Source organism: Filicampus tigris, chromosome 11 (genome assembly GCF_054856515.1).
Source record: "Filicampus tigris isolate MCC_2025a chromosome 11, RoL_Ftig_1.0, whole genome shotgun sequence".
Taxonomy (NCBI): Eukaryota; Metazoa; Chordata; class Actinopteri; order Syngnathiformes; family Syngnathidae; genus Filicampus; species Filicampus tigris.
Window position 1 is genome coordinate 20,471,135 of NC_141227.1, and position 24,531 is coordinate 20,495,665.

A 24,531-nucleotide genomic window follows, 5' to 3' on the forward strand; every position below is an offset into this window, starting at 1 on the left:
CATGTTGTATTCGTAAAAACAACTTGCTTGCTTTGTTGCGCTAACTAGCATTGTTGCCATCATGGTCAATAATTTATATTTCCAACTTAAAATTTGAATTTTTTTTAAAAAACGTTTTTCCTACATAAATGACTGTTTTAGGCCCAAAAATACAAGTTGTGTTACAATAAAAGTGTACCCATACCGATGAGTTAAAGCTACTAAGACATGACAACAAATCTAAGCTCAAATGTGCAAAAAAACAACTGTGCAAAACAGCAGCGTGTAAAAATATATTGCTTGAGATATGCATCTATATATATTGGTGCATGTTATTTATGGGAATGAATAAATAAAGACTGGCATCAAGTGTGTCTCTACGTTCCAGAGATGATTCTTTAAAAGTTGATCTTGGTTAAGTAAATAAAAAGAGTTAGCAGCTTGTTTCTATACACAATGAGTCATTGGTCTCTAGTGGGACATCACCCGCCCTCCAAACAGTCGTAACACTTGATAATCAGAAAATAGGAATAAAAAAAAATAAAAAAAAGCGTAGGAGGCACAATGGAAGCTAACCCAGGAGAGCGATGCCATCAGCAGATTTTATGATTGCTCCGTGCGAGACGCGTCCCCGCTCGAGACGTTAATTTGTACGAAAAGGTGAAGGGCAGCGCGTTGACGCACTGCCTCTGTGTTACTTTCAGGCTTGCTAACGACTCGCGGAGGGAAACCAACTCTTCTCAAGTCACCGTATTAAAAATCGCACCTACTTTTAGCCCGTTTCTCCTCCCGCGCAGACAAAGAAATGTCCGCTGTTTGCATTTTTTTTTTTTTCACATTAATACCGTAGGTAATGAAGAAGGAAACGGACAGCTTTACGTGCCTATAAAGTAAAGGCTCGTGCATCCGGTGACAGTTTTTATGATGCCTTACTAGAAAAGATGTCCCTGATATTTACGAGGCCCACTGTCTCCGTTGGTTGAATTATGGCGTCGTTGCATTGACAACATGAATGCATGACATTGTAGTATGTCTATTTAAATTGAAGCAGCTTCAATGAGGGAATTCACTCAAGTGTGATATGCGTGCTGTGTTTCCTAGGTGATCCTCATGTTGACCAAATACTACGACTTCAGCTCGGGCAGAGTGACGGAGAGTTCCTTGTGGAGGTAAGATCCTCTCCAAACAAACAGGCAGAAATGGAATTTAAACAGAGAAGTATTTGGGAACTCCTCTCTCTTAAAACTGCTGGGTTAAAAGTAACCCAAATTGGATGAAATAGCGGTTGAGGGTTTGACCAAGCACTTTGGGTCAAGATTTGGATCCAACAAGGGGTAAAAACTACTCATCCTGATGAGTTAAAAATGATCAACATCTTTCTTTTCAAACATAGAGCGCAACATGTTAGATTCTAAGGTCAAGTACAAAAATGTGGCAAGCAACAAGAGTAATAATAATAATAGTAATAATAATGAGAACTCCTCCCCTCACTGTGCATGCTACACGGGATATTCTTGTTTATTTTGATAATTAGAGAAATATCCATTCGTCTAGCAAATTGCTTGCCGAATTCTGCTGTTGCAATTTTCCGCCTGCCTGACATGCTTAATGATAGCATCAGCATCCGAACCGCTAGGTGTTGCTCCGCTCTCTCCCCTTCACCGTATCCTCTTAATTGAATTTCAGATCCACCGATTACGGCAGCACGTACGAGAAACTTAATGAGAAAGCCGGGCCCAAGACCATCCTGAGCTACTTGTACGTCAGTCCCAACAACAAGCGCAAGGTAAATTATGCCGCTCTCGTGAAGAAAGAAAAAACAAAAAAATCCCGCCTGTCAGGGCTCATCATCACCGCGCGCGAGTTGCTATCATTTTCACTGCAAAGCAGCCCCGCGGGAGGCTGCGGCATGAGTGTGTACGTGCGCGAGTGAGAACAGCACACTGCGTTAGCACAACCGAGCCCTCCAGCACGGTAGCTGTCAGGTTGGGCCGCTGATCTCCGCCGTCTCCTTTCTCCTCTCATTTCAGATCATGCTACTGACCGACCCGGAGGTGGAGAGCAGCCTGCTCATTAGCCTTGACGAGGGGGCGTCCTATCAGAAACACAGCTTAGCCTTTGATATCCTCAGTCTTCTTTTCCACCCCGAGCAGGAGGACTGGATCCTGGCTTACAGCCACGACCAAAAGGTAACACCCAAAGCTGTCAGATGGCAGGGGGAAAAAAAAAAAAAAAAAGCAGAGTTAACACATTCGCTGGATGGGGGCAAAAGGTGATGCTGATCGTGCGCTTGTTAGTTCCACGTGAGACTTAAGTCAGATTTTACATTGCGGGTCCTATGAGGATAGCACAGAGACAGCGGTGCCTTGAGATACAGGTGACCCGACTTGTGAATTCAATTAAATTCACTTCACACATTGTGTATTTTAAACAAATATGTAACTTAGCCTTTAGTTCACTAGCTTAATGCTAATGCTAACACATAATGGGATACACATATGTAGCAATTTCGGCAACTGATATTTGAATACAAACAATGCAGCAATAAGATTAGACATTCACTAAAGCAGCACTCACAGTCATATTTTTCGATTTAACTCGCCCCAATGTGCATTGTGTTTAAAACTTGATGTCTCACAGTTAAAAAAAAATGCTCTGGCAGACGCCAGCGCTAATTGTCACAGTGCGCTGAAATGACCAAGACCGACAGAAAAATAGAATTTACATTACAAAGGAGTTTTGTAATGGAATGACTCCTTCTTGTGACCAAGTCAGTCAGTCATTTCTTAGAGCCACAAGAAAATCCACAAGTCATTAACACCCCCCCTAAAAAGTTTCGTAATTGCCTATAGATGGCGACATTACATTAAGTGCCTCAACTCAATTCAACATGGTTCCTTGGCGACAAGATGCCACAAGATGACAAAAAAAAAAACACTGCATGAAGCTCCTCAACTAACTTCAAAATTGTTATTCAGCACCAAGATAGTACAAAATGGTGCCAAAGCAAAACTTTTATTGCTTTGACCTGACCACAAAAGCAGCAGAATAACAGAGAATACATTTTTAAAAATACATAAAAAATGTGACTAGGCCAATTTGATGGGTAGGCGGGCACCCCAGAGACGCGACTGTTTGTATACAATCCATGAACTCATTTTCTGCCAGACATTTTCAGACCCTTTTACCCTCACGTTTGAAAAAAAATATCAATATGTTCCTAGCATTGAATGGCTGGACTGAGAAAAGACAAATAAATACGTCAGTGGCAGTGAATGAGTCAAAAAGTAAATTTTCCAATTTTTCTATTTAAATGCAACCGCTTGAGAGCAGTTAGCATGTGCCAGTACACGCATTCCAAAGGCGTGTTCTCATATTTTCACAACATGTCACATTCGTTTTGTGTCCATTGACCCCAACGTTAATCTCAAATCAGGTCTTCATGCTAAAAAAATAACCACTGGTGACATCACAAAGTAAATGAGGGCGGGGTTACCACGCGGTGACCTTGCGTACAACGCTATGCGATATTGATGCGCGCGCGCACACAAACACGCGCGCGCACACAAACACGCGCGCGCACAGCCTTCATTAGTTGGCGAGAAGCCGGCTGTCTGCTTCGCTCAACACTGCACACATCAAACCGCGGCCCCCCAGCCGGCTATTGCGGGACTCGATACTGAGAGAGCCAAGCAGGCGAGGTGTGAGAAGTGAGATAAATGGTGCGGTGAGGAGATGAAAGCCTCATGGACAAACCATCCGCCGCCCCAATAAAGATGCACTCGACAAGTTTGCCCCGCGGTCATTCCGTATGTCTTTGTAAAGCCCAATTTCAGCGTTTCTTTCATCACTCCCGCCGCGCGATTACTCATGGATTGGTTTCATTTTCCATTTATCGATTGTCTTGTCTTGTCTTTTAAAAGTTGCAAGTGTTGAGATGAGACAAAAATGATGTGAATCCTCGTACGAGCCTTTTGGCGCTAACAGGCAAACTGTCTGAATAGTTAAACTGGTGCTTTCACACTCCCTTTGGTTAGCTTTAGTTTTTAGCCAGAAAGCCGTCTGACCTTGATCTGAGCCGCATGGCAAATGAACCAATTAGATTCGTCCCTTTAGCGTCATAATGATGATGTAACCACATGGAAAGTGTCAGACCCACAATTTAACAAGCACATGTTCAGTTCGCTTAGCATCTCCTCTAAATGAGTGAAGAAGCATTATTTGCGATATATTATGGAAAATGAAACCGCGTTGGCTTCGCAGTAGAAGGCGGTGGGGCGAGCAGTGTGTCACTTCCATGAGACAGAATCTACCCACAATAGTTGAAAAGGTGCGTATTGTTGTTTAGTAGCATAGTACTAACAAACATCGCAAAACGCCATCGACAAGCTTAAGGCTAAACATTGCAAAGTAATACATCTAAGCAGGTAATATAACATTACTCACTGGCATGTATTGTTTATCCTCTGTTAAAGTCAACCCAAACATATTTTTTTCAAGAATATGTTCTATGCAGGCCCACTAGTTGAAACAAGACATTTGGATTAATATTTAATTTGTGGAATATGAGTTAAGCAGCAAAATACACCCCTTTTTAGCCATCTCGGGGGCGGCCATTTTGTCACTTCTGTCGACTGAAAATGACATCACATTTGCTCAGGGCTCAGGTAACGACCAATCACAGCTCACCTGTTTTCTGAATCTGAGCCATGATTGGTTGTTTTTTGAGCCCTGAGCATCTGTGATGTCTTTTTCAGTCGACAGAAGTGACAAAATGGCCGCCCACTGAGATGGCTAAAAACAGGTGGATTTTGCTGCTTAACTCATATTCCACAAATGCAATATTCATCAGAATGCCGTGTTTCAACTAGTGGGCCTGCTGGGAACATATTCTTGAAAAAAATCTGTTTGGATTGACTTCCTCTTTTTAAGAATGACTAATATTACTCCATCCTATAGACCGTTCGTATGTATTTTACTGCCCCTAGGTGGCCAAGATGTGCACACCAGAAGCAGCAACGCAATATGCGTTCAGTGGAAGCAAAAATTGTTTACTTCTTTACATTCTAATCTAATCATGTCAATTCTATATGCTTTTCTAAAGTTCAACATTATGCTATTTTATTTTGCTGTTTATTAGCACTCACAACTACATGTTTATTTCTGTTAATTTTTCATTTTTATCCATCAACTGATTTGTAACAGAAAACTGCAACTGTAAAAGCTCCATAAAGCTGGTAATACACTCTCCGAATGAAGCCTGTTTCAAGGTCGATTTTAATCACCTGAATGACTTTTCTGTTTAGGTCGATTTCAAGTTACATTGTGCAGTGTACTTGAGGGACAAAGAGTGATTGGCAGCACGGGACCGGTCGCGCAAACATGGCCTGAATTTCCGTTATGTTATAAAACTGGTAAAGTGTGACAATGTATGCCGGCATCAGAGGTGTAACAATAGAGCCGGATTTATTCGCTTGTGCCTTTTTAGACAGAACTCACCGAAGAGGGACAGTGCTGTTTCAGAAGTGTGAATGAATTCACATGACCGATGCGGGTTGCTCCTTTAACATATCGTACTCAGAAAATTTCAGGATGACCCCAAATTGCGCGATGTGAACTACATGTGACCTTTTCCAAACTTTGGAATGCACATGTCCAACTTTTCATTGTTCAGTACTTTACTACCAAGGACCTTAACTGCAAAATTCACAACAGCTTTTTGATTCATGAATGGACCAATGCGTTTGTTGCTTCGATTAGAATCGGTGTCAAATCGTCCTCCGACTCGGACCGGGGATTAAAAAAAAAATATTTAAAAAAATCAGATTGCAATTTTTCTTCCTCAATATTGCGATTGGGATTTAATATGCATTCATTTTTTTCAAGGTCTTCTGCCTGTCTCTTTTCTTTCATTTCACAATCCACTACAACAACTTTGCAAAATTCTACAAAACAAGTGTGGCGTAAACATAAAGCAGTACGTCATAAATCAGATAATACAACACAAACAAAGCTGCGGCTTTAGCACTTTTCATGAAGCAGTGATATGTGAACATGTGGACTGCACTATATCAATAAATACATGAGTAAATAAAATATACATCTGTATAAAAAATAAAGCCTACCGACAGACCAAAATGGAGTTGTTTCTCCCCCCCCAAATTGCAGCCTTTTCAAATTGAAAATTGCATTCGAGTTTGATTAATTGTTCAAGCTTAATCCTTAAAAGGATGTTCTCTAACATCTTTTTATCGCAATATCATCCAGCTGCAACCACAAATGGGCGTTGCTTCTCCTTTTATTGCGTCATGGACCAGTTTCACGTTCAGACAAAATATGATGAACCAGAGTAGAAGCTTTAAAAAAATAAAATAAAAAATTAAAATCCAACTGGCCATTGCGCTGAATGTAGTTGTTGTAGTTAGTATGTGCCCTGCGTTTGTTTCACTTCAACAAGGCGGTCGCATGTTTGGGTAATCAATTTTTTTCTTTCAAAAGACTCCAAAGATGATTGCACTTCATGCGCAGAAGCAGTTTTGATGGCTTCATTGCCTTTTCTGTTAGCTTGTTGCGACGTATTACGTGCCGGTCAACAAGCTATATGCTTTTACCTGAAGTAGGACTGCTAAACTATCTTTTTTCTTGGAAGTTGCCGGCTTTTCTTCTGTCTTATTATGTGGCCTGTCAGCCTTTTTGAAGAAGCTCTCCAAACAAACAATTTAAACAAAAAATTTTTTTATTCATTTTTGCTAGCTAGCGGGCATCACGGATACGTCATTCCACATTGAACAAGCTATATGAAGCACTTTTTTTTTTTCCTTTTCAGGAACGTGGAATTGCTTTTGCTATGTTATATCTTCATTGACTTCCTTCCCGGTATTTTGTTTATGGTCAGTTCTACACACAATAATTGGATTTCTCAAAAAGTCAGAGCGGTGTGTTCACAGTGAATTGCAGAAAAACGTCGCTGCGCTGCTTATCAACGTGACTTGCCAACGGGCAGGCGGTTCCTCCGTCCTGTGGGTTCGCCGCCGCCGTCGTCGAGGAGGACATATTGCGCCACCCGTGGGAAAGGCCCTGCCGCTGCCTTGGCCTAGTTTGACTCAAGTCGCCCCCCCACGGAGCCCGCCGCCTTGTCCGTGGCCTCGCAGTCTCTCTGTGCAGCCCGGTAGTTGAAACCTCTGACTTCAAGTGTCGTAGGGTGTCATCAGCAGGTCGCAGCAGAGATACAAAGAAACTGGGAGACACAGAAAGGCATAGAAGTGGAATTTCCGGGAATCGACTGTGAATTTTTCTGTTCAGCTTCTTGTTAGAGAACAGAAAGTTGTGCAAAAGGCGCTGAAACATTGAGCGGTTGGACAGACGTCAGTTGCTTTCAACACAAAGGCTCTTGGTTGGTAGTGTTCCGCTTGTGCTCCACTGCTCATATCATGTCAGAAGCTGAACAATTCTTGAATTGACTTAAACCTCCGCATCCTTGGTGCCATCTTAGCGTTTTAGTCCACTATCCGAATGCTAGCGCTAAATAGCATCTATGTTGCAGTGCTGTAGCCCTTTAAAGGAACATTTTGAATGCAATAGTTACAGCACTGCATGTACTGCAATATACAAGTACTCAGTCATGTATTCTTTATCCTCTGTGACGAATGGCTAATATTAATACTGGAGCTGAGAAGAGTTGAGATGTTTCAATGAAAAATGTATCCGTCTGTCTGTCTTTCAGAGGCCAAGACGGGTGGCCAGAAAGTGCCTGTTTAATTATTTTTAATTCTATTAATTGCTGTAAGTTCATATCAAATATAATACTGTATTATGGAGTGTTAAGACTGCTCGTAAAATTAGATTATGCCTCTTTGGCGCATAAGTAGAGTTTAAGTAGATTAGTAGACTTTTCTCTTGGCTCTGCATCTTCTTATTTATCTTAACCGTTGCACACATATCTAGTTGAATCCAGTTAAGACGATCGGTTCTCACGTTGTCACATGAGCTAGGCAGAGACACCCCACTGTGTGGCAGAGACCAAGGCAGTATAAGAGTAGGAACCATTTTGAACAGATTAGGCCTTCCGCATCTGTCAGAAAAGGGCTCCACGGCCATGTCTCGATCTTTCTGACATCCATTAAAGCGGAAGTCAACCCAAACATATTTTTTTCAAGAATATGTTCTATGCAAGCCCACTAGTTGAAACAGGGCATTCTGATAAATATTGCGTTTGTGGAATAAGTGTCAATCCACTCGTTTTTAGCCATCTCTGGGGGCGGCCATTTTGTCTTCTGCCAACTGAAAATGACATCACAGCTGCTCACAACGACCAATCACGGCTCAGATTCAGAAAACAGGCCAGGATTGGTCGTTGTGAGCAGTTTCGATAAAACAAAATGGCCGCCCCGAGAGATGGCTAAAAACGAGTGCATTTTGCTGCTTAACTTATTTTCCACAAACGGCAAATGAATCAGAATGCAGAGTTTCAACTAGTGGGCCTGCTGGGAACATATTCTTGAAAAAAATATGTTTGGGTTGAATTCCGCTTTAAATAGTTCAACTGTGAATACACAGTCATCTGTTAATTCTGTTAGTAACTGTTGTGAGCATTAAAAATAAAAGCACCAGTTTCTATCGGTGCCATGACCCCGATCCGGAAGGCTGGAATGGATTTGCTATCCATTTGATTTGGGAAAAAAAAGATGATCCTTCTTTTGATTTGTTTTGACAGTCTTTACGTATAGAATGCACATTACGGACACCTACAGGACATTAGCACAACTGCAACCACCGCAATGAGCATTGTCAAGTCGTGACTCTCTTATTGTGCCATCTGTCAGCTATGACTTTCTGTCGCACAGTGTGGGTTGGAATTTAAAAACAGACGTTTTTCTATCGCTTCTCCTTTTATGCGTCGCGTGAAAATTGGAGCCTCTCCCAGCCGACTGTGGGCGAAAGGAAGGCTACACCCTGGATTGGTCACAAGTTACTCGCAGGGTACATGTAGAGATAGACAGCCATTCACGACCACAATGAGCGGGAATCGATTCAATGCTGCCTGTGTGTACCACTACACTATAGCTGACCTCGGAATTGAAAAAGAACAACACTCCTAAAAATAGAACAGCGTGTGTGCAAATGTAGAGCCAGGAAAAAGGCATTTGGTGGCTCGGCATGCAGGCGAAAAAAAAAAAGTTTACAATGACAAAAAAAATAATGTATTCCCTCTTGCCAATTAATAAGCTGGAATGCCGCTGAGTCAGTGGAGGAAGACTTTTTAAATCCAGAAGCAGATTTGCATATCAAAAAGCGCCGGCTGTCTGCAGAGCATTTCATCTTTAGCGTTAAATTTGCACTAACGGCATATTTCATCTTCTCGCAGCACTTTCCTAAATACGACTCAAACAAATCAGATTTTTGTAGTAATCCTTGAATGTGATCTTTGCATTTTCTTCTTTCCAGCTGTACGTCTCCGTGGAATTTGGGAGGAGGTGGCAGCTCGTGCATGACAACGTTGTCCCCAACAGGTTCTACTGGTGAGCCAGCAAATAGGCGCACGTAAATGAATGCAATGTGAATTTGAAAGTGTTCTGTTTGTTCAGCACCGTACAGGTGCATTGATTATACATTCTCAGGAAAAAAAAAGTGCTACATTTTTACTGTATCTTTGAAGCGGAAGTCAACCCAAACATATTTTTTTCAAGAATATGTTCCCAGCAGGCCCACTAGTTGAAACACGGCATTCTGATTAATTTTGCGTTTGTGGAATATAAATTAAGCAGCAAAATGCACTAGTTTTTAGCCATCTCTGTGGGCGGCCATTCTGTCTTATGTCGACTGAAAATGACTTCAAAACTGCTCACAACCAGCAATCACGGCTGACCTGTTTTCTGAATCTGAGCTGTGATTGGTCGTTGTGAGCAGTTGTGATGTCATTTTCAGTCGTCAGAAGACAAGATGGCCGCCCCCAGAGATGGCTAAAAAACGAGTGGATTAACACTTATTCCACAAACGCAATATTTATCAGAATGCCTTGTTTCAACTAGTGGGCTTGCATAGAAAATATTCTTGAAAAAAATATGTTTGCGTTGACTTCCGCTTTAACGGTACACATTTTGTACCCCTAAAAGGGGGTACATATTGGGACCCTTACCATTTGTACCCCTTGTAGACAAACAAAACTACACTTTGTCAATTTGAAGTTGTAATAACACCGTTCACCGCTAGATGGACGATATCATTGAGCAGGACTTCCACCCGTTCATCTCCATTAGAGAAGATGAATGTGTAGATGTTGTCAGCCGTGATTGATTTTCTGGCATTTTAGAGTCGCTCAAGTTGATGGAGACTCTTTCAACACAAAGAAGAAGGATGGATTTTCAAATGCCAAAGATATTTAAATGGTTTCTGGTTCATTTTGAGCTGCTGAGTCTGATAATGGCATCCGTTTGTTTGAATTGGCTCTAACTTTTGAGATATTGATATTTAGGACAATTCATTGATTGATAATTAATGTGCTTTGACAGTATACGAATGTACTTTGCTCATTACTAAAAGTTGTGTTGGTGCTTTGGCCTCACCTGTTTTTGGATTTGTTTTCTATTAATATTTCCTCATTTTCTGAATTTTTGTCTTGATTTTCTTATGAAAACAGATTGGCATATAGAAGGCTCTGTGTGATAACAATTGCTGTCTGTTATGTTATTTGCATACAAAATAAGAGATAACAGCAAAATTATTGAATAAAACTATACAATTCTGAAAAGAAAATCAATTTTCGGATACAATGACATCAAAATACCCTCAAACCGTTGAAACTTTCTTGGCATCAAAACGACCTTATGATGGAAAAGTTCTGCATTGCATTCTGAGAACGGAAGAATGGCCCAAAAGTACAAAAGCACATTACACCAATTTTTTCTCTTCACAAGAACCGCTGACAGTTCGTTTGAAGTCTATAATTACTACTACAGTTTATTTCTTGAAACTGCATTCCATACAACAATGGGCTCTTTTGAAAGGCATTCCGATTGACTTGTTTGCACACTTATTTGTAAACAAAAATGTACACTCATGGTCCTTTTGCCAGATTCAATCATTTATGTACCTTTTGTAACCATGAATAGTTCTTAGTAGTGAAGAGGTTCAATTGTGTTCCCAGCAGAGCACATCAAAAATGGACCCCTTCAGTCCCTTTTTTTTTTCCGACAGCGTGGTCCATAAATGCGGAATGACTCACACTGCGGCATCACGTCCGCTCCAAATCGATGAATGTCTTTTAATCTGATGACATTTATCTGTAAAATGTACAAATTGATTTAAATGCCGTTTAAGAAAGAGTGGGAAATTCTACATGATAAGATTATGGGAGGCACTGAAAAGGAGTTTAGGGAGGCAGATCTTGTTTTGGTAAATTATGTATGTCTCCCCCTTTTTTTTTTTCATAATGTACTAAGCATCTAGTTTACACATGAAGGTTAATATTTGATAGCGTGAAGGCATTCAACTCATGAAATATCGAGTAATCTCGTCCATACGCTGCCCATCCTGTGTTTTGGGTTTGATAGCTGATGAATATTCATTCCTGACCCGAGGCGTTGTCACACATCGGAGCGTTTTTATCAGTGTAAATAGCGGGATTCAAAGGGCCATGATCAGTGTTTCGTCAAAAACGCCTTTTTATTGTTGTTGGTTTGAGAATACTCAAGGGAAGAGCTGACGACTTGTGGATTTGATGCCCAGCTAAGCACAAAGACGACGGCGGGTTAGATGCAGACGGCTGCAAACTTGTTTGACCCTGACATCTCATTGCAGAATGAAGAGAAGCATTAAAGGAGGTAAACGGTTTGCGTATTACATTCTTACTTTGCCGTGAAGGCACTGTTGTTTGATTCCCATTGGCAGCCTCATGAAGGAAATAAGAGAAAAGAAGAGTCGTGTTTGCAAAGCCCCATTGAAATTTGGGTTTGAGATTCGGGTTTCAAGCCCGTGTTTGACTTTTAAACAAAGGGCAGGGTTTTAAATGAGGGGCTCAAGCCATGTTTAGGATTTCTAATTAGGCTAGGGTTCTAAAGGAGGGTTTCAAGTCAGGGGTGGGGTTTCAAATTAAGGTTTCAAATCAAGGTTAGGGTTTTAAGGCAGGGTTAGTGCTTCAAATTAGGGTTTCAAGCCAGGGTTGGGGTTTCGAATTAGGGGTTCAAGTCAGGGGTAGGGTTCAAAGAAGGGTTTCATGTAAGGGGTGGGGTATCAAATGAAGGTTTCTAGTCAAGGTTACGGTTTTAAAGTTGGTCTGAAGGCAAGGTTAGTGTTTCAAAGTAGGGTTTAAATGAGGGTTTGAGTTCCAAAGAATAGTTTCAATTTAGGTTCAGGGTTTGACATTAAGGTTTTGAGTGAAGGTTAGGGTTTCAAAGTTTGGTTTGAAGACAGAGTTTGGTTTCAAAGTGGGGTTTTAATGCAGAGTTGGGGTTTCAAATAAGGCTAGGGTTTGCGCTCCAAAGAAGGGTTTCAAATTAGGGTTAACTTTTACGTCTAGTATAGGGTTTCAAAATTTAGTTTGAAGCCATAGTTTGTTTCAAAATAGAGTTTCAAGTCAGGGTTAGGGTTTCAATGAAGTTCAAATTATGGCATCAAATTTAGGTTTCATTCCTGTGTTTGTCTGTCAGGGAAGTGTTTGGGTTTCAAGTCTTGTTTCGGGTTTTAAAGTAGGGTTTTTACTCTTGTTTCAAGAAATAATTTAAAGTCAGGTTTAGGGTTTCCAAGTCAGGGTTTGTGGTTTTCAAATTAGGGTTTCATGCCCATGTCGGGGTTTCAAGCCTGGGGTTTGGGCTTTAAAATGTGTCAGGGTTCCAAAATAGTGTTTCACAACATTTGTTGCTCGAGCTTGATGAAGAGCCTCGTTTTTCTGTTACATTTGATTTCTCTTCAGGAAATAAATTCTCCGGGAACATTCCCATAAATTCCCTTTAACATTGAAGTCCCGACGAAGGAATTACACGGCTGCATCTCGCACCCCCCCCCCCCTCCACCCCGCACATTGAGAGAACCCAACAAAGATGATTTACAAGAACTTCTTAACATAGGCTACAGTAGATGTAGGTGTGTGTGCGCGCGCACGCTCGTACGTGTGTATTAGTTATGGGCCTGGGGGCAGTTTAACATGGCCGGGGTTCCATCTCGGAGCAAGGGGCTGCTGTTTGCTGATAGAATAGGATGAAGTATTGGACAGAAAGTCCATTAAAAGAGATGAAGCTGGGAAGCAATTACAGAGTGCTGAGGGAGGCAGGACGCCGGCTTGTTATATTAGAGTCCTCTCGCGCTATGGAAAATGAGAAGAAGCCGGCGCTGTGTCAAAACAGACGCTTTAACACAACAAGTGGTCGCCGCTGTCGGTTGCCACATTAGTGGGGAATCTCCCCTAAAAGCCCTGCGAAACGACTCAACGCACCTTGGCCATAAAGCACACATCAGGTCACACGTCCGTCACTTTTATAGACGAGCCGCTTGTATTAGTGCTCCCACAAGGACGCTCGTTATCGCAGAGTATCATCAAACATGACGGCCAAATATGGATTGCATAGCCGTCGGGGACATTATTTATCTAACTATGGCAGATTATTATTTAGCCATTATCCATAACACAATAAAACATTATTATTACAGCCATGACTCATATAAGGAGTGGGAAAAACAGGCTCTGGACACTATATTAGGGAGAGCCGCTCAATCTTATTAGGCTAAAATTATTCTGCCTTCACCTACTGCATAATGCAGTGGACCCCCGCATACTCGGATTGACCTATTTTTTACAGATATTTATGATTTTATGATTTTTATACTCGACGTCTGGGCTGCTACGCAGGGGCGGAGCCATGAGTGGGCCAGGCCCACCCAGATTGACAGACTGCCCACCCAGTGAGAATCATGACAAAAAATTTGAAATTTTTAGTCAATAATTGTTAAATTCTTTTTTTATTTTTTATTTGTGTTTCGCTGTGTTTTTTATTTGATTGAATATTAAGAACGGCGTAATTGTGGTTGTCGAAGGAAGATCTGAACTTCATATTAATCAGGTGGTCATTTTATTTGAATATACGATGTGTTGGGACAGGAGGATTGTGCTCGGTGAGAGAAATATTCAGGCCCACCCTGATTTTTCCAGGCCCACCCATTAGCCACGTTCTGGCTCCGCCCCTGCTGCTACATCCGCCTGCCCCTCCGACATGTGCAAGTATTTGAGTCGTTGTTTATGTCTCCGATATTCATGTGGCTGTCGCTGAGGTTTTTTTCCAATCACATACTGTGCGCCCTCCCTTATTGGAGCAAAGCTTGGGACTTTCAACGCATTTGTAATAGCCTTCAATTATACACAGATTTGCTTTTAAAATAAGGTTTCAAGCCAGTTTTAAGGTTCAAGTTAGTTTTTTTGATAAGGAATTCAGTCTGACTTAAGGATAAAAAAAAAGCATAAACACTAATACCTATTAGTTAAAATTGGTTCAAAGTAAGGTTTCAAGCCGGCGCTTTCAATATTTCAAGTTTAAATCCCGACATTTTATTTTTCATAATAACCTCATCTGAGCAATATTTTCTTTGCAATACATAAAAGTGTGAAGCTCCAGAAAATTGATCAGCTGTCACCTTTCGCTTTATGGTCATTTGAAGAGAGCTCCTGGTTGCCACGGTAGCAGTAGTTGTACGCATGGCATTGTTTTCCATCTGGCGTGACTTCCCTCATGGACTTGTTGTCACTCAGCTACTTGACCGAGATGAGCTGCATCCTGTAATGAAAGCTCTCAGCCACTTTTTGAATTAGTCATAAAGGGTTACGAGGAGGGAAGCGCAGGAGGGCGCTTGATCCTGAAGGCATTCTGTTTGTTTATGCTGTATTTCCTCCTCTGATGGTCGGCGGCGATTCATTTACTTTAACTGCTTACTACTTGATTTACCTATATTAGTATGTAGGCTGGTAGTGTTTAGTAGTGATGGGAAAATGAAGCTTCAAATTTGCTTCCTGAACCAGTTGTTGTATTTTTTTTGACTCCTCTAGATGGCACTGTTGGTTTAAAGCAGAAGTCAACCCAAACATATACGGTCTATATTTTTTAAATATGTTCTATGCAGGTCCACTAGTTGAAACACAGCATTCTGATAAATATGGCGTTTGTGGAATAAGAGTTTAACCCACCCGTTTTTAGCCATTTTGTCACTTCTGTCGACTGAAAATGACGTCACACACCCTCGGGGCTCAGATAACGACCAATCGTAACTCAGCTTCAGAAAACAGGTGAGCCGCGATTAGTTATCTGAGCCACGAGCAACTTCAATGTCATTTCCAGTCGACAGAAGTGACAAAATGGCCGCCCCCTGAGATGGCTAAAAATGGGTGGATTTTGCTGCCTAACTCAAATTTCATATTAATCATATTGCCTTGTTTCAACTAGTGGGCAAAAATATGTTTGGGGTTGACTTCCTCTTAAAGGGATTTAAGAAATAGCAAGTCTGTGCTTTCAGCTCAATGTTGAACAGAGAGTGCCATCCAGAGGAGTAAAAAAATAAATAAAAATGCAACAGTTGGTTCATGAAACAAATTTGAAGCTTAATTTTCCCATCAATAGTTGGGCCAGCAGAAAAGGCCCGCCACTTGGAATGTGATGTTAGGACCTGTGAATGAGTTGAAGTGTTAGAATGAACTTGTTCTGTTGGTCTGTTTCAGGTCCAGGTTGGGCTTGGACAAGGAGCAAGGAATGATTCACCTGGAGATCAACGTCTCTGATGGACGTCAGTACTCGGGGCTACACTCTCTATTAACGTTTCCACAAACCTTCTTTATCGGTTCCTTTCAATATGAGACTCTCTCTTGACTCAAATGTTTCGCTCTTTGCTTGGAATTAGCTTCATAAATGTATTTTTCAAAGGCCAGGCTGCCACTTGGCTCTTTTGCTCGGCCGCGGCGCTGACAGAAGGGCACTCCTCTAAAGCCCAGTGTGTTAATGCCGTGTCCCCGGAGACGGCTCGCCGGGCTGACGCTAACAACCCGGGACGGCTCACGCCACTTTATACATGCGAGCCAGTCTTGCTCGCCAACATTCAGCGTTTTCAAAATCCAGCATAAGCGCAGCTAAAACCTTCATCGCAGCCCACACAAGCTTGTTTGTTTTTTGTTTTTGGCTCCTCCCCCCCCCCCCTTTGTTGTATTTTTAGATCTCTTGTCTGGCTTTGCCCACAGGGTCGCAGTACATCACTTGCAAACTTCAAAATTGCTCCGAGGGAAACAAGGGCAAGCCTTTCCCCGGGTTTATCATCCCCAACTCCCTGGTGGTGCAGGATGAATACGTTTTCATCCAGGTGGGTTTTTTATTGCAAGGTCTGGCTTCATTAAAAGTCAATTAAAAGCCGTAAAAAGCGTCGCATTCAATTGCGTCTTAATGCACACTTGTGTTTTTCATTAAGTAAAAGGGGGACATTATACTGCGAGGGGAGGGCGTGAGATGGAAAATCACAGTGGTGCGCGTTAAAGCGCATCTCAGCTACAATGCGCAACGTCCTAATCGGCCAGCGTTTTTGCACAACGTGACTTGTTTGACACACGCCATGAGCACTTAGGGGAAGTTAACCCCCCAATTCAAGAATATGTTCTATGCAGGCCCACCAGTTGAAACAAGGCAATATGATGACAGCAAAATTCACCCGTTTTCAGCCATCTCAGGGGGCGGCCATTTTGTCACTTCTGTCGACTGAAAATGACATCACAGTTGCTCAGGGCTGAGGTAACGACCGATCACAGCCAATCACCTGTTTTCTGAAGCTGAGCCATGATTGGTCGTTATCTGAGCCCTGAGGGTGTGTGATGTCATTTTCAGTCGACAGAAGTCACGAAATGGCCGCCCCCGGATATGGGTGAAAACGAGCGGATTTGTTGCTTAACTCATATCCAACAAACACAATATTAATCAGAATTCAGCGTTTCAACTAGTGGGCCTGCATAGAACATATTCTTAAAAAAAATATGTTTGGGTTGACTTCCGCTTTAAGGAAGCGTGGGCAAGTTTTTCAACACTTGGCTCACATGTGATTGCTTGTGTTTTTTGTTTTTTGTAGGTGCCAACAGGAGGCCAGTCCGTCCATTACGTGTCTTACAGAAGACACTCGTTCTACCCAGTCAAGCTTCCAAAGTACACTCTGCCCAAAGTAAGATGACACGAAGCAGTGTCTGGAGCGTTGAGCCATTCAGGTCTTACTGTATATCAGGATGCTTTGATGTTTGCACTCTCGCAGGGACGAGAAAACAAAGGATTTGGGCTTGATCTGCCAAGTCCGTGGAGGTTTCTTGTCTACTGGTTACGATTCTCAACATGTTTTTGTTCCCCCTCATAAAAACAATTGCAGTGCTAGCTCAGACAATACACATGAGGGTAGATTAGTCAATAGCTCAAACCAGGATTACTTCTGTGTCAAGACCTCTACTGATTTTACATGGCGGCTGACAACAAAATGGGTCAAAGTGCCGCATGTTCATTTACCAGGCAGTGACTACTAAAGCGGTCAAAATGGTAACATTTAAATTAAATCGGGGCTCCAGACTGCCCCTAACTGGTGGCATTTTGCCTCTAAAATTTGGTGCAACTAAATTTTTCTTTTACTCGTGCATTTGTGACCAATACATGCGCTATTTAAACATTTTCTTGAATATTTTTTGTTGCGGACAAACTCCTGCTCCACACTTCTGCCCATTTCATAGTGAAAATGTATACCCATCACCTCTCTCCATGTGGAAATGTGAAGATTTACTTTGCAAGTCAATTTGTGATTCATGTGCACCCCTAAAATTTCAGGTTAGGGGCCACTGTGCTCCTAGCAAAAAATAAAAAAAATAGTGCGGACCCTTATATTAAATGTTGATTATGGTTCTTTCAAATCACATTTAAAGCACTTAGATAATTTACTTGTTTGTCAATATCAACGAGAAGCATTATAAGGAATTTTTCTCGCTCAGAAAATAGGAGACATTTTTGGAATTCACACTTTTTAGTTGAAGATTAACATTAATATTCAAACCAAAGTTATTTAAAATCACATTAATAATGTTATAAAGTACATCATAGTCAACAGAAATGCCGATTATTGACTGTATTCGTGTGTTTAGATTGCTACACGTGTTTTGCTAGACACATTTTTTTGATTGATTTGGAAGCTTAGATTCACATGGCAACACAGAGAGGTTGAAATCCGATTGGACAAAACAAATCCAACATCAACATACGTACTGGAGGCAGTGCAGCCAAAAGAAATGCCGCAATATGACGATAACAGACTCCGAAAAATAAGCCTACATGTTTTGAATAACATCCGATCCAGTATACTTTATATACAAGCAAAGTCATATTGGTCATTGTTCAAGTTTTATTCCTGATCCTCAAAACTAAATGACACGTAATGTACCAGCATGGTGGTGGTCCTCTTGCAATTTGATGGTATGCATTTAGACTTTAATGGTTATTGTGCGCGTGTCTATCTGTGGGTGAATGCATCTCCAAAGAAGTCTTGAAGCATAAAAGCTTATTTGCATTAACGCTGTGTTCTTACACCATTTAGTGCAGAATAATGTTGTGAATTAAGAGGGTGGGTGTGAGTCAGAGGGGTCAAGAGAGATTCGCAGCCTCGTATTGCACTTATTCATCCATCTTTGTCACAAACTCGAGTACACACATCACCGGGCAGTGTTATTTGTAATTTCTGTCAGTTACCAAGTGCGAAATCACATGCGTGTTCCACCGCGCGAGCCGCAGCACACATTACCGTTGTACCTCCACTTTTGACTCCAGGGCCTTGTTACTTAGCAACCTGCAACCACGACTTAATTTTCCCCCACTATTTAGGACTTGCAGATTATTAGCACCGACGACAACCAGGTGGTGGCGGCCATTCAAGACTGGCACCAGAACGACTCGTACAACCTGTACATGTCCGAGTCCAGGGGTCTCTTCTTCACGCTGATGCTGGAGGACGTGGTGAGCAGCGGCGGACCAGAAGGCAACATCATGATCGACCTTTACGAGGTGGGCGGCAAGTCGGCGACCTTCGTTGTATTCAGGCTCATTGTCAACTGTGATCGGCAAAGATTTATTGCGGATTCAACATGAGTCTTGGAATGCCGACAACAATTACGCTTAGCTTGATGCAAACAAACAATGTAAAATGCCGTAGATGAGCTACGGAGTAGCATTCGTGTCAAGATAATGCAACCCTGTAAGGAACGGATATTTTAAGACAAATGTTGGAACAACACATGTAGACACAGAATATTGCAATACTCACAGCCATCTTCTTTATCCTATGCGAAGAACAACTATTTCTCCCGCTTACGGAGCGGTGACGCCACATATATCACTCAATCAATCAATGAAATTATTCAATCAATCAATCAATCAATTTATATAACTATATATCCGTATGTTTATATTATACTGCCCCATGTGGGCAAGGAAAGCACACCAGAGGGAGAAGCACAATGTCCATTGAAGTGAAATAAAAAACTTTATTTTCATTCTATTTAACTCATTATTAGTCATTATCAGGTTTTAAAAAAGTACAATATTATAGTGTTATTTTTCTTTTATAAACATTTGATTTATTATTACTTATATATTTATTTATTTTATAAACAATTTGGGGGGAGTTTTTTTGTCGGGGTTGGTTGGGTGTAGTGGATTAATAACATTTCCAAACTTGGATCTTCACTATATAATTATCTAATTTTCACTTGCTAATTACTAACATAGAATGCAAAATGCCTTAGGCGGGCTAATGGTAATTAGCATGGATGTTTTTACATACAGACAGATTGTACAACAACACTCACAAGCATATATTCCCTTTGCTCTGTGGGAACAATGAATATTACTGGAGTTTAGTCGGGGGAACCTTCTCTGCCTCTTCTAGCTACTCTTCTGCTTCTCCTATTATGCCGCATCTCTTCCGGTAGACCTCGCTGCTGATTTGTATGTTGCAGCACAACGTGGGACTACACGAAACTTTCCTGTACACTTTAAAAACCTTTTAAAAAAGGTCGCTTAAAACCCGATGTAGCGGAGACGGCAGAGATGAACCGCGCTTTAGCCGAGGCTCACTGTATGAAGAAGAAAAAGCAAACTCTCTTTCGTTATCCCAGTAGGGAAGGCAAATAACAGGAGGAGAAAATAACTTTCCTAAAATACGTTCCGGTTGAAGCGGCACCAAACAGCAAGTCTGCTTTTGACAAGCGCAGAGCATCAACAGGCATCACAAGCGTTTTTTCTTATTCTGCGCTGTTTTGGCAATAATGGAACAGATGCTGATGCACTGCAAGTTTTGACTGTGCCAGGTTTCTCTTATATAAGGAAAAAAAGTCGGTTTGTGTAAACGAGCAGGCACCAGTAGAAGCGGCAGCGCTCGTAGCCAGCGGGCTTGCAAACGGCGTTTTCTGTGGATGTGTGTTGACAGATGCCTAGTGAGGTCGCACATGACTGCGGCTGGATGTGTGTGTTGCAGCCCTGATTAATCCTTGTTTGCATCCTAACACTTAAACGGCTCGGCTGGGCATCGCCAGCGTGTCATTCATTGAACACTCCGCCCGCAAATCATTTAGCTGCTGTGACTCAGCAGCGTGAGAGTGTTAAAAAAAAAAAAAAAAAAAATGTGGTGCCGCTTTTGTGTAGGGGTGTCAAACTCATTTGTAACACAGGCTGCATTGTAGTTATGCTTTCCCTTAGAGGGCGTTACGACTGTGAAAGCATATGAGTGTAAACAAAAAATATCCAACAAATTGATGGAGACCAAAAATATGAATGCGAGTCTTGTTTTCACCACCCTTTCTCATCTAAGAATTTTTCCATGGACACAAAAGGCAAATTTTCCCCAAATATTGTTCACAAAGCTGTCTAAATATGCGTTAGTGAGCACCTCTCCTTTGCCGAGATAATAAATCCACCTCGCATGTGTGGCGTATCAACATGACGATTGGCAGAGGTGGGCATTCCGTCTGTCCGTCACTGACGGACGCCCGTTTTGCTGAGGTTGGACGATAAACGGGAAACTTCCCCCTCAAAAAATAAAAAAAATAACTATTTTTATTTTTGGAAAGAGTAGAGTTAGGAGCTTGTGAAATGGTGTTTTGCAGGTCCAGACTCCATTTCAGAACGTGGCAGTAATGCACCAAAAGTTGTTTGACAACCACTAAAAGACAGAAAAAGATTAATTAGAAGAAAAAAACATTAATTTATTGTAATGGCTGCTTTATTTCGGTTTGCACAAGGACTAGGAAGCATTTGAACCAGAGCTGGGCATTTTACTAAGAATTCGCCGTCCGTTTATCCGCCATTTTGTCCGGCCGGACTAAATCGTAAACGCCTATAGGCCGGTCCGATTATTATTTTAAACAGGCTTCTGTTAGCGTTTCCGACTACCAATTTAGACAAACGAAAACACATTTTTCAAAATGTGTAAAAAAAAAAAAAAAAAAAGAGTACATAGTGCACTCCATTTACTATTTTAATTAAATCGGATCCATGGATGGATGGATGGATTTTTCATCTGACCTTTTTTTTTTCCAGATTGACTGCCTTTAGGAAAATAGCAGTCGCCCAGATACTGACTAGTTTTCTGAACCCACCCCCGAAATCCCAATAGGGTACAATTGCGCATTTTAGAGTGTCCTTTTATTGCGGGCATCTTAAGACACACTTGTACAAAAATCATGCCATCTACCTAGATAAGGCCCACTTGCGAGGTGGATGGATTATATCGGCAAAGGAGAAGTGCTCACTAACACATTTCGATTTAAAGACAATTAACAATACTTTTGCAGGCCACTTAAAATGATGTGGCGGCCCGGATCTGGCTCGCGGGCTTTGAGTCTGACAATTTTAGTCTATAGTGCCAGTCGCCATCTCTTTGCGCGTGAATAAAAAAATAATAATGAAAAAAAAAATAACCAAGTCAGAATGTCTCAGGGCTACGCCAGATGTTGTTTTGATTCTGCACGGTCCTACAGATGGTGCAAAATAGTGCTCCCTGTCAGGAAAACATCTCATCTAATTCTGACATGTCTTCCTCCCCAAACTAGAGCTCCAGCTTTGCTTTAGTTTGAATAATGTATGCTTGTTTTTATCCTCCCCCGCCCTCACGCGCTCTTTTTTTTTTTTTTTTTGTCTTGTTTCTTTTCACCCCGCCGCTCTTGTGTTTCATGTTTTGCAGGTTGCCGGGATTAAAGGGGTGTTTCTGTCAAATAAAGTTGTCGAGAACCAAGTGAAAACTTATATCACGTACAACAAAGGAAGAGACTGGCGGCTTCTGCAGGCCCCGGCGACGGATCTCCAAGGCAAACGGGTCGACTGCGAGCAAGTAAGTGGGCCGCCGTTATTGGCTGCCAGCGAAATTTCCGCTGCTTGTACATCCTGCTAACAAGACGACCGACTAACTGAACTGGATGATTTGCTTTCGGCGTTGTTATTGTGTGCGTTTCCCCGTAGCCGTACTGCTCGTTACATCTGCATCTCCACGTTTCGGAGAATCCGTACACCTCTGGAAACATCGTCAGCAAAGATACGGCGCCCGGAGTTATCATCGCGTCAGGTGAGGAGTTGCACTTTTGGGGGAAAATTCCCACAGCTCGATTGTTGTCTTCTCATATCATTCCTTTTTGTATTTGTAGGTGTAGTTGGACCCGAGCTCACCACCACTAACGTCAGCATCTTCATCACATCTGACGCTGGCAACTCATGGAGAGAGGTGATGGATATAAACTCTTAAAGGGAAAGTCGAGAATATGTTCTATGCAAGCCCACTATTTGAAACAGGGCATTCTGATAAATATTGCGTTTGTGGAATAAGTGTTAATTAATCCACTCGTTTTTAGCCATCTGTGGGGGGGCGGCCATTTTGTCTTCTGTGGACTGAAAATGACATCACAACTGCTCACAACGACCAATCACGGCTCAGATTCTGAAAACAGGTCAAACCAGAGATGGCCGAAAACGAGTGCGTTTTGCTGCTGGACTTATATTCCACAAATGCAAAATGAATCAGAATGCTGTGTTTCAAGTAATGGGCCTGCTGGGAATATATACTTGAAAAAAATATGTTTGGGTTGAGTTACGCTTTAAGACTTTCCTAGTATTGAAAAAAGTCATCTTAGCATTTTACTTTCTGCAGTGAATAAAATCAAAATACTATCTGCCAGAGAATGAGGCTCATCATTGGTGAAAATTGTCAGAAAGGGATTCATGTGCATCGTGCTGAGAGCTGTTTCTAATATTTCGAGCATATCGACTAGCTTAACAAGGCAAGCAAATGATTAGGAACGAAACGCGATGCAGTGCAGTTTCTCACACCACTACAACATCAATATTAACTACACAGCATAAATACCTCATGAGGGCTTATAGGATCGGGCAGCGCAAAGTTCATTTTGGAATAACATTTTATGAAATATATTCAGGTTTTATATTCAGGCATAATATGCGGTCATCAAAAGCATGAACTCCTGACAATCCATTTTATTACAATAATTCATGTAAATATACATTTCAATGATTATTTTATTTCTAATGGCTGGAACTAGAACACAGAAGTGCTACACACCATCGACATCATGTCGGTAGCGTTTCCAAACATTTCAAAATTTTCCTTTCGGAGGGCCTCAACGTGCCTTCAAACTGACCAGTTTTTGCAAGTGTGTATATTATGGCGGGAATGTGTTACAAAACCACCCAAGATTAAAATTCAATGGCACCGTGGGGAAAATTTGACCAAAAAATAAAATGCCCTCATCATCAGTTTCACCAACATGAAATTTGGGTGGCATGATCTATGGTGACACGATGCACAAAAAAAGTCTCAAGGCCTGAAATTGAACAGGAAGTCAGCCATTTTGGGAAAATGGTGGGCTTCTTACTTTGGGAAACTCCTCCTGAAGATATCAACATATTGAGCCCCATTTGGAATCAGGTATTTATAAGTAAAATGGCCAATGCTAAAATTGTGAAGCCTTTTTTGACCTGCGACAAAGTTTGCGGATCATTTTGGAAAAAGAAAGAATTCATTCATGACTGCAGCTTTAATTATCTCCGTTTCTTACCTCTTGTTTTACGATAACGAGCCCGTGAGTGTAAAATAAAACGCATTCCGTCGCCAACAATGACTCATGTTGTGGCTGCTAATAAAAGATGGCTGATCCCCAAACAAACTGACGGTAAGTCATAAAAGTAAAGTTGAATGCAAGCCTTCAGTTCTTCAGTTCTCATTTCCCTAAAAAAAGAAAAAAAAAAGAAAAAGAAAAGAAGGCGCAGCTTTCAAAAGCCAACAAATAAAACACACAGATTTTTTGCCATGGGCCTGAGTCTCTGTTAAGTCAACCCATCTTGATGCTCTCGTTCAAACAACCCAGGACGAGTCTGCGTCTTGTTGTTTCTCGCGTTTGTTTTATGTATGCCTGTTTGTTACGCTTTCGCCAGCTGCCGCATGAATTCAGAAGTAAAAAACAAAAAGTAAAATAAAGCTGGCTGTGTGCGTGTGTGTGTGTGTGTGTGTGCGCGC

At 41.5% G+C, this 24,531-nt stretch overlaps 1 protein-coding gene across 8 annotated transcripts in view; it reads left to right on the top strand.

Annotated features, from left to right (window-relative positions):
* The window catches only part of LOC147140088 (VPS10 domain-containing receptor SorCS1-like), a 110,222-nt gene that overhangs the window by 61,879 nt on the left and 23,812 nt on the right, over positions 1–24,531 (top strand). For all 8 annotated transcript variants that reach the window (XR_015088808.1, XM_086046072.1, XM_086046076.1 and 5 more), the window contains 11 exons: positions 1,081–1,148; positions 1,666–1,765; positions 2,010–2,168; positions 9,424–9,497; positions 15,674–15,738; positions 16,187–16,305; positions 17,059–17,148; positions 18,837–19,016; positions 22,192–22,338; positions 22,467–22,569; positions 22,649–22,725. Coding sequence is in view for 7 of the 8 variants with exons in the window: in XM_086046072.1 (XP_085902198.1) it covers positions 1,081–1,148; positions 1,666–1,765; positions 2,010–2,168; positions 9,424–9,497; positions 15,674–15,738; positions 16,187–16,305; positions 17,059–17,148; positions 18,837–19,016; positions 22,192–22,338; positions 22,467–22,569; positions 22,649–22,725 (1,182 nt within the window). In the remaining variant the exon portion in view is untranslated. The remainder of the gene's footprint in view (positions 1–1,080; positions 1,149–1,665; positions 1,766–2,009; positions 2,169–9,423; positions 9,498–15,673; positions 15,739–16,186; positions 16,306–17,058; positions 17,149–18,836; positions 19,017–22,191; positions 22,339–22,466; positions 22,570–22,648; positions 22,726–24,531) is intronic.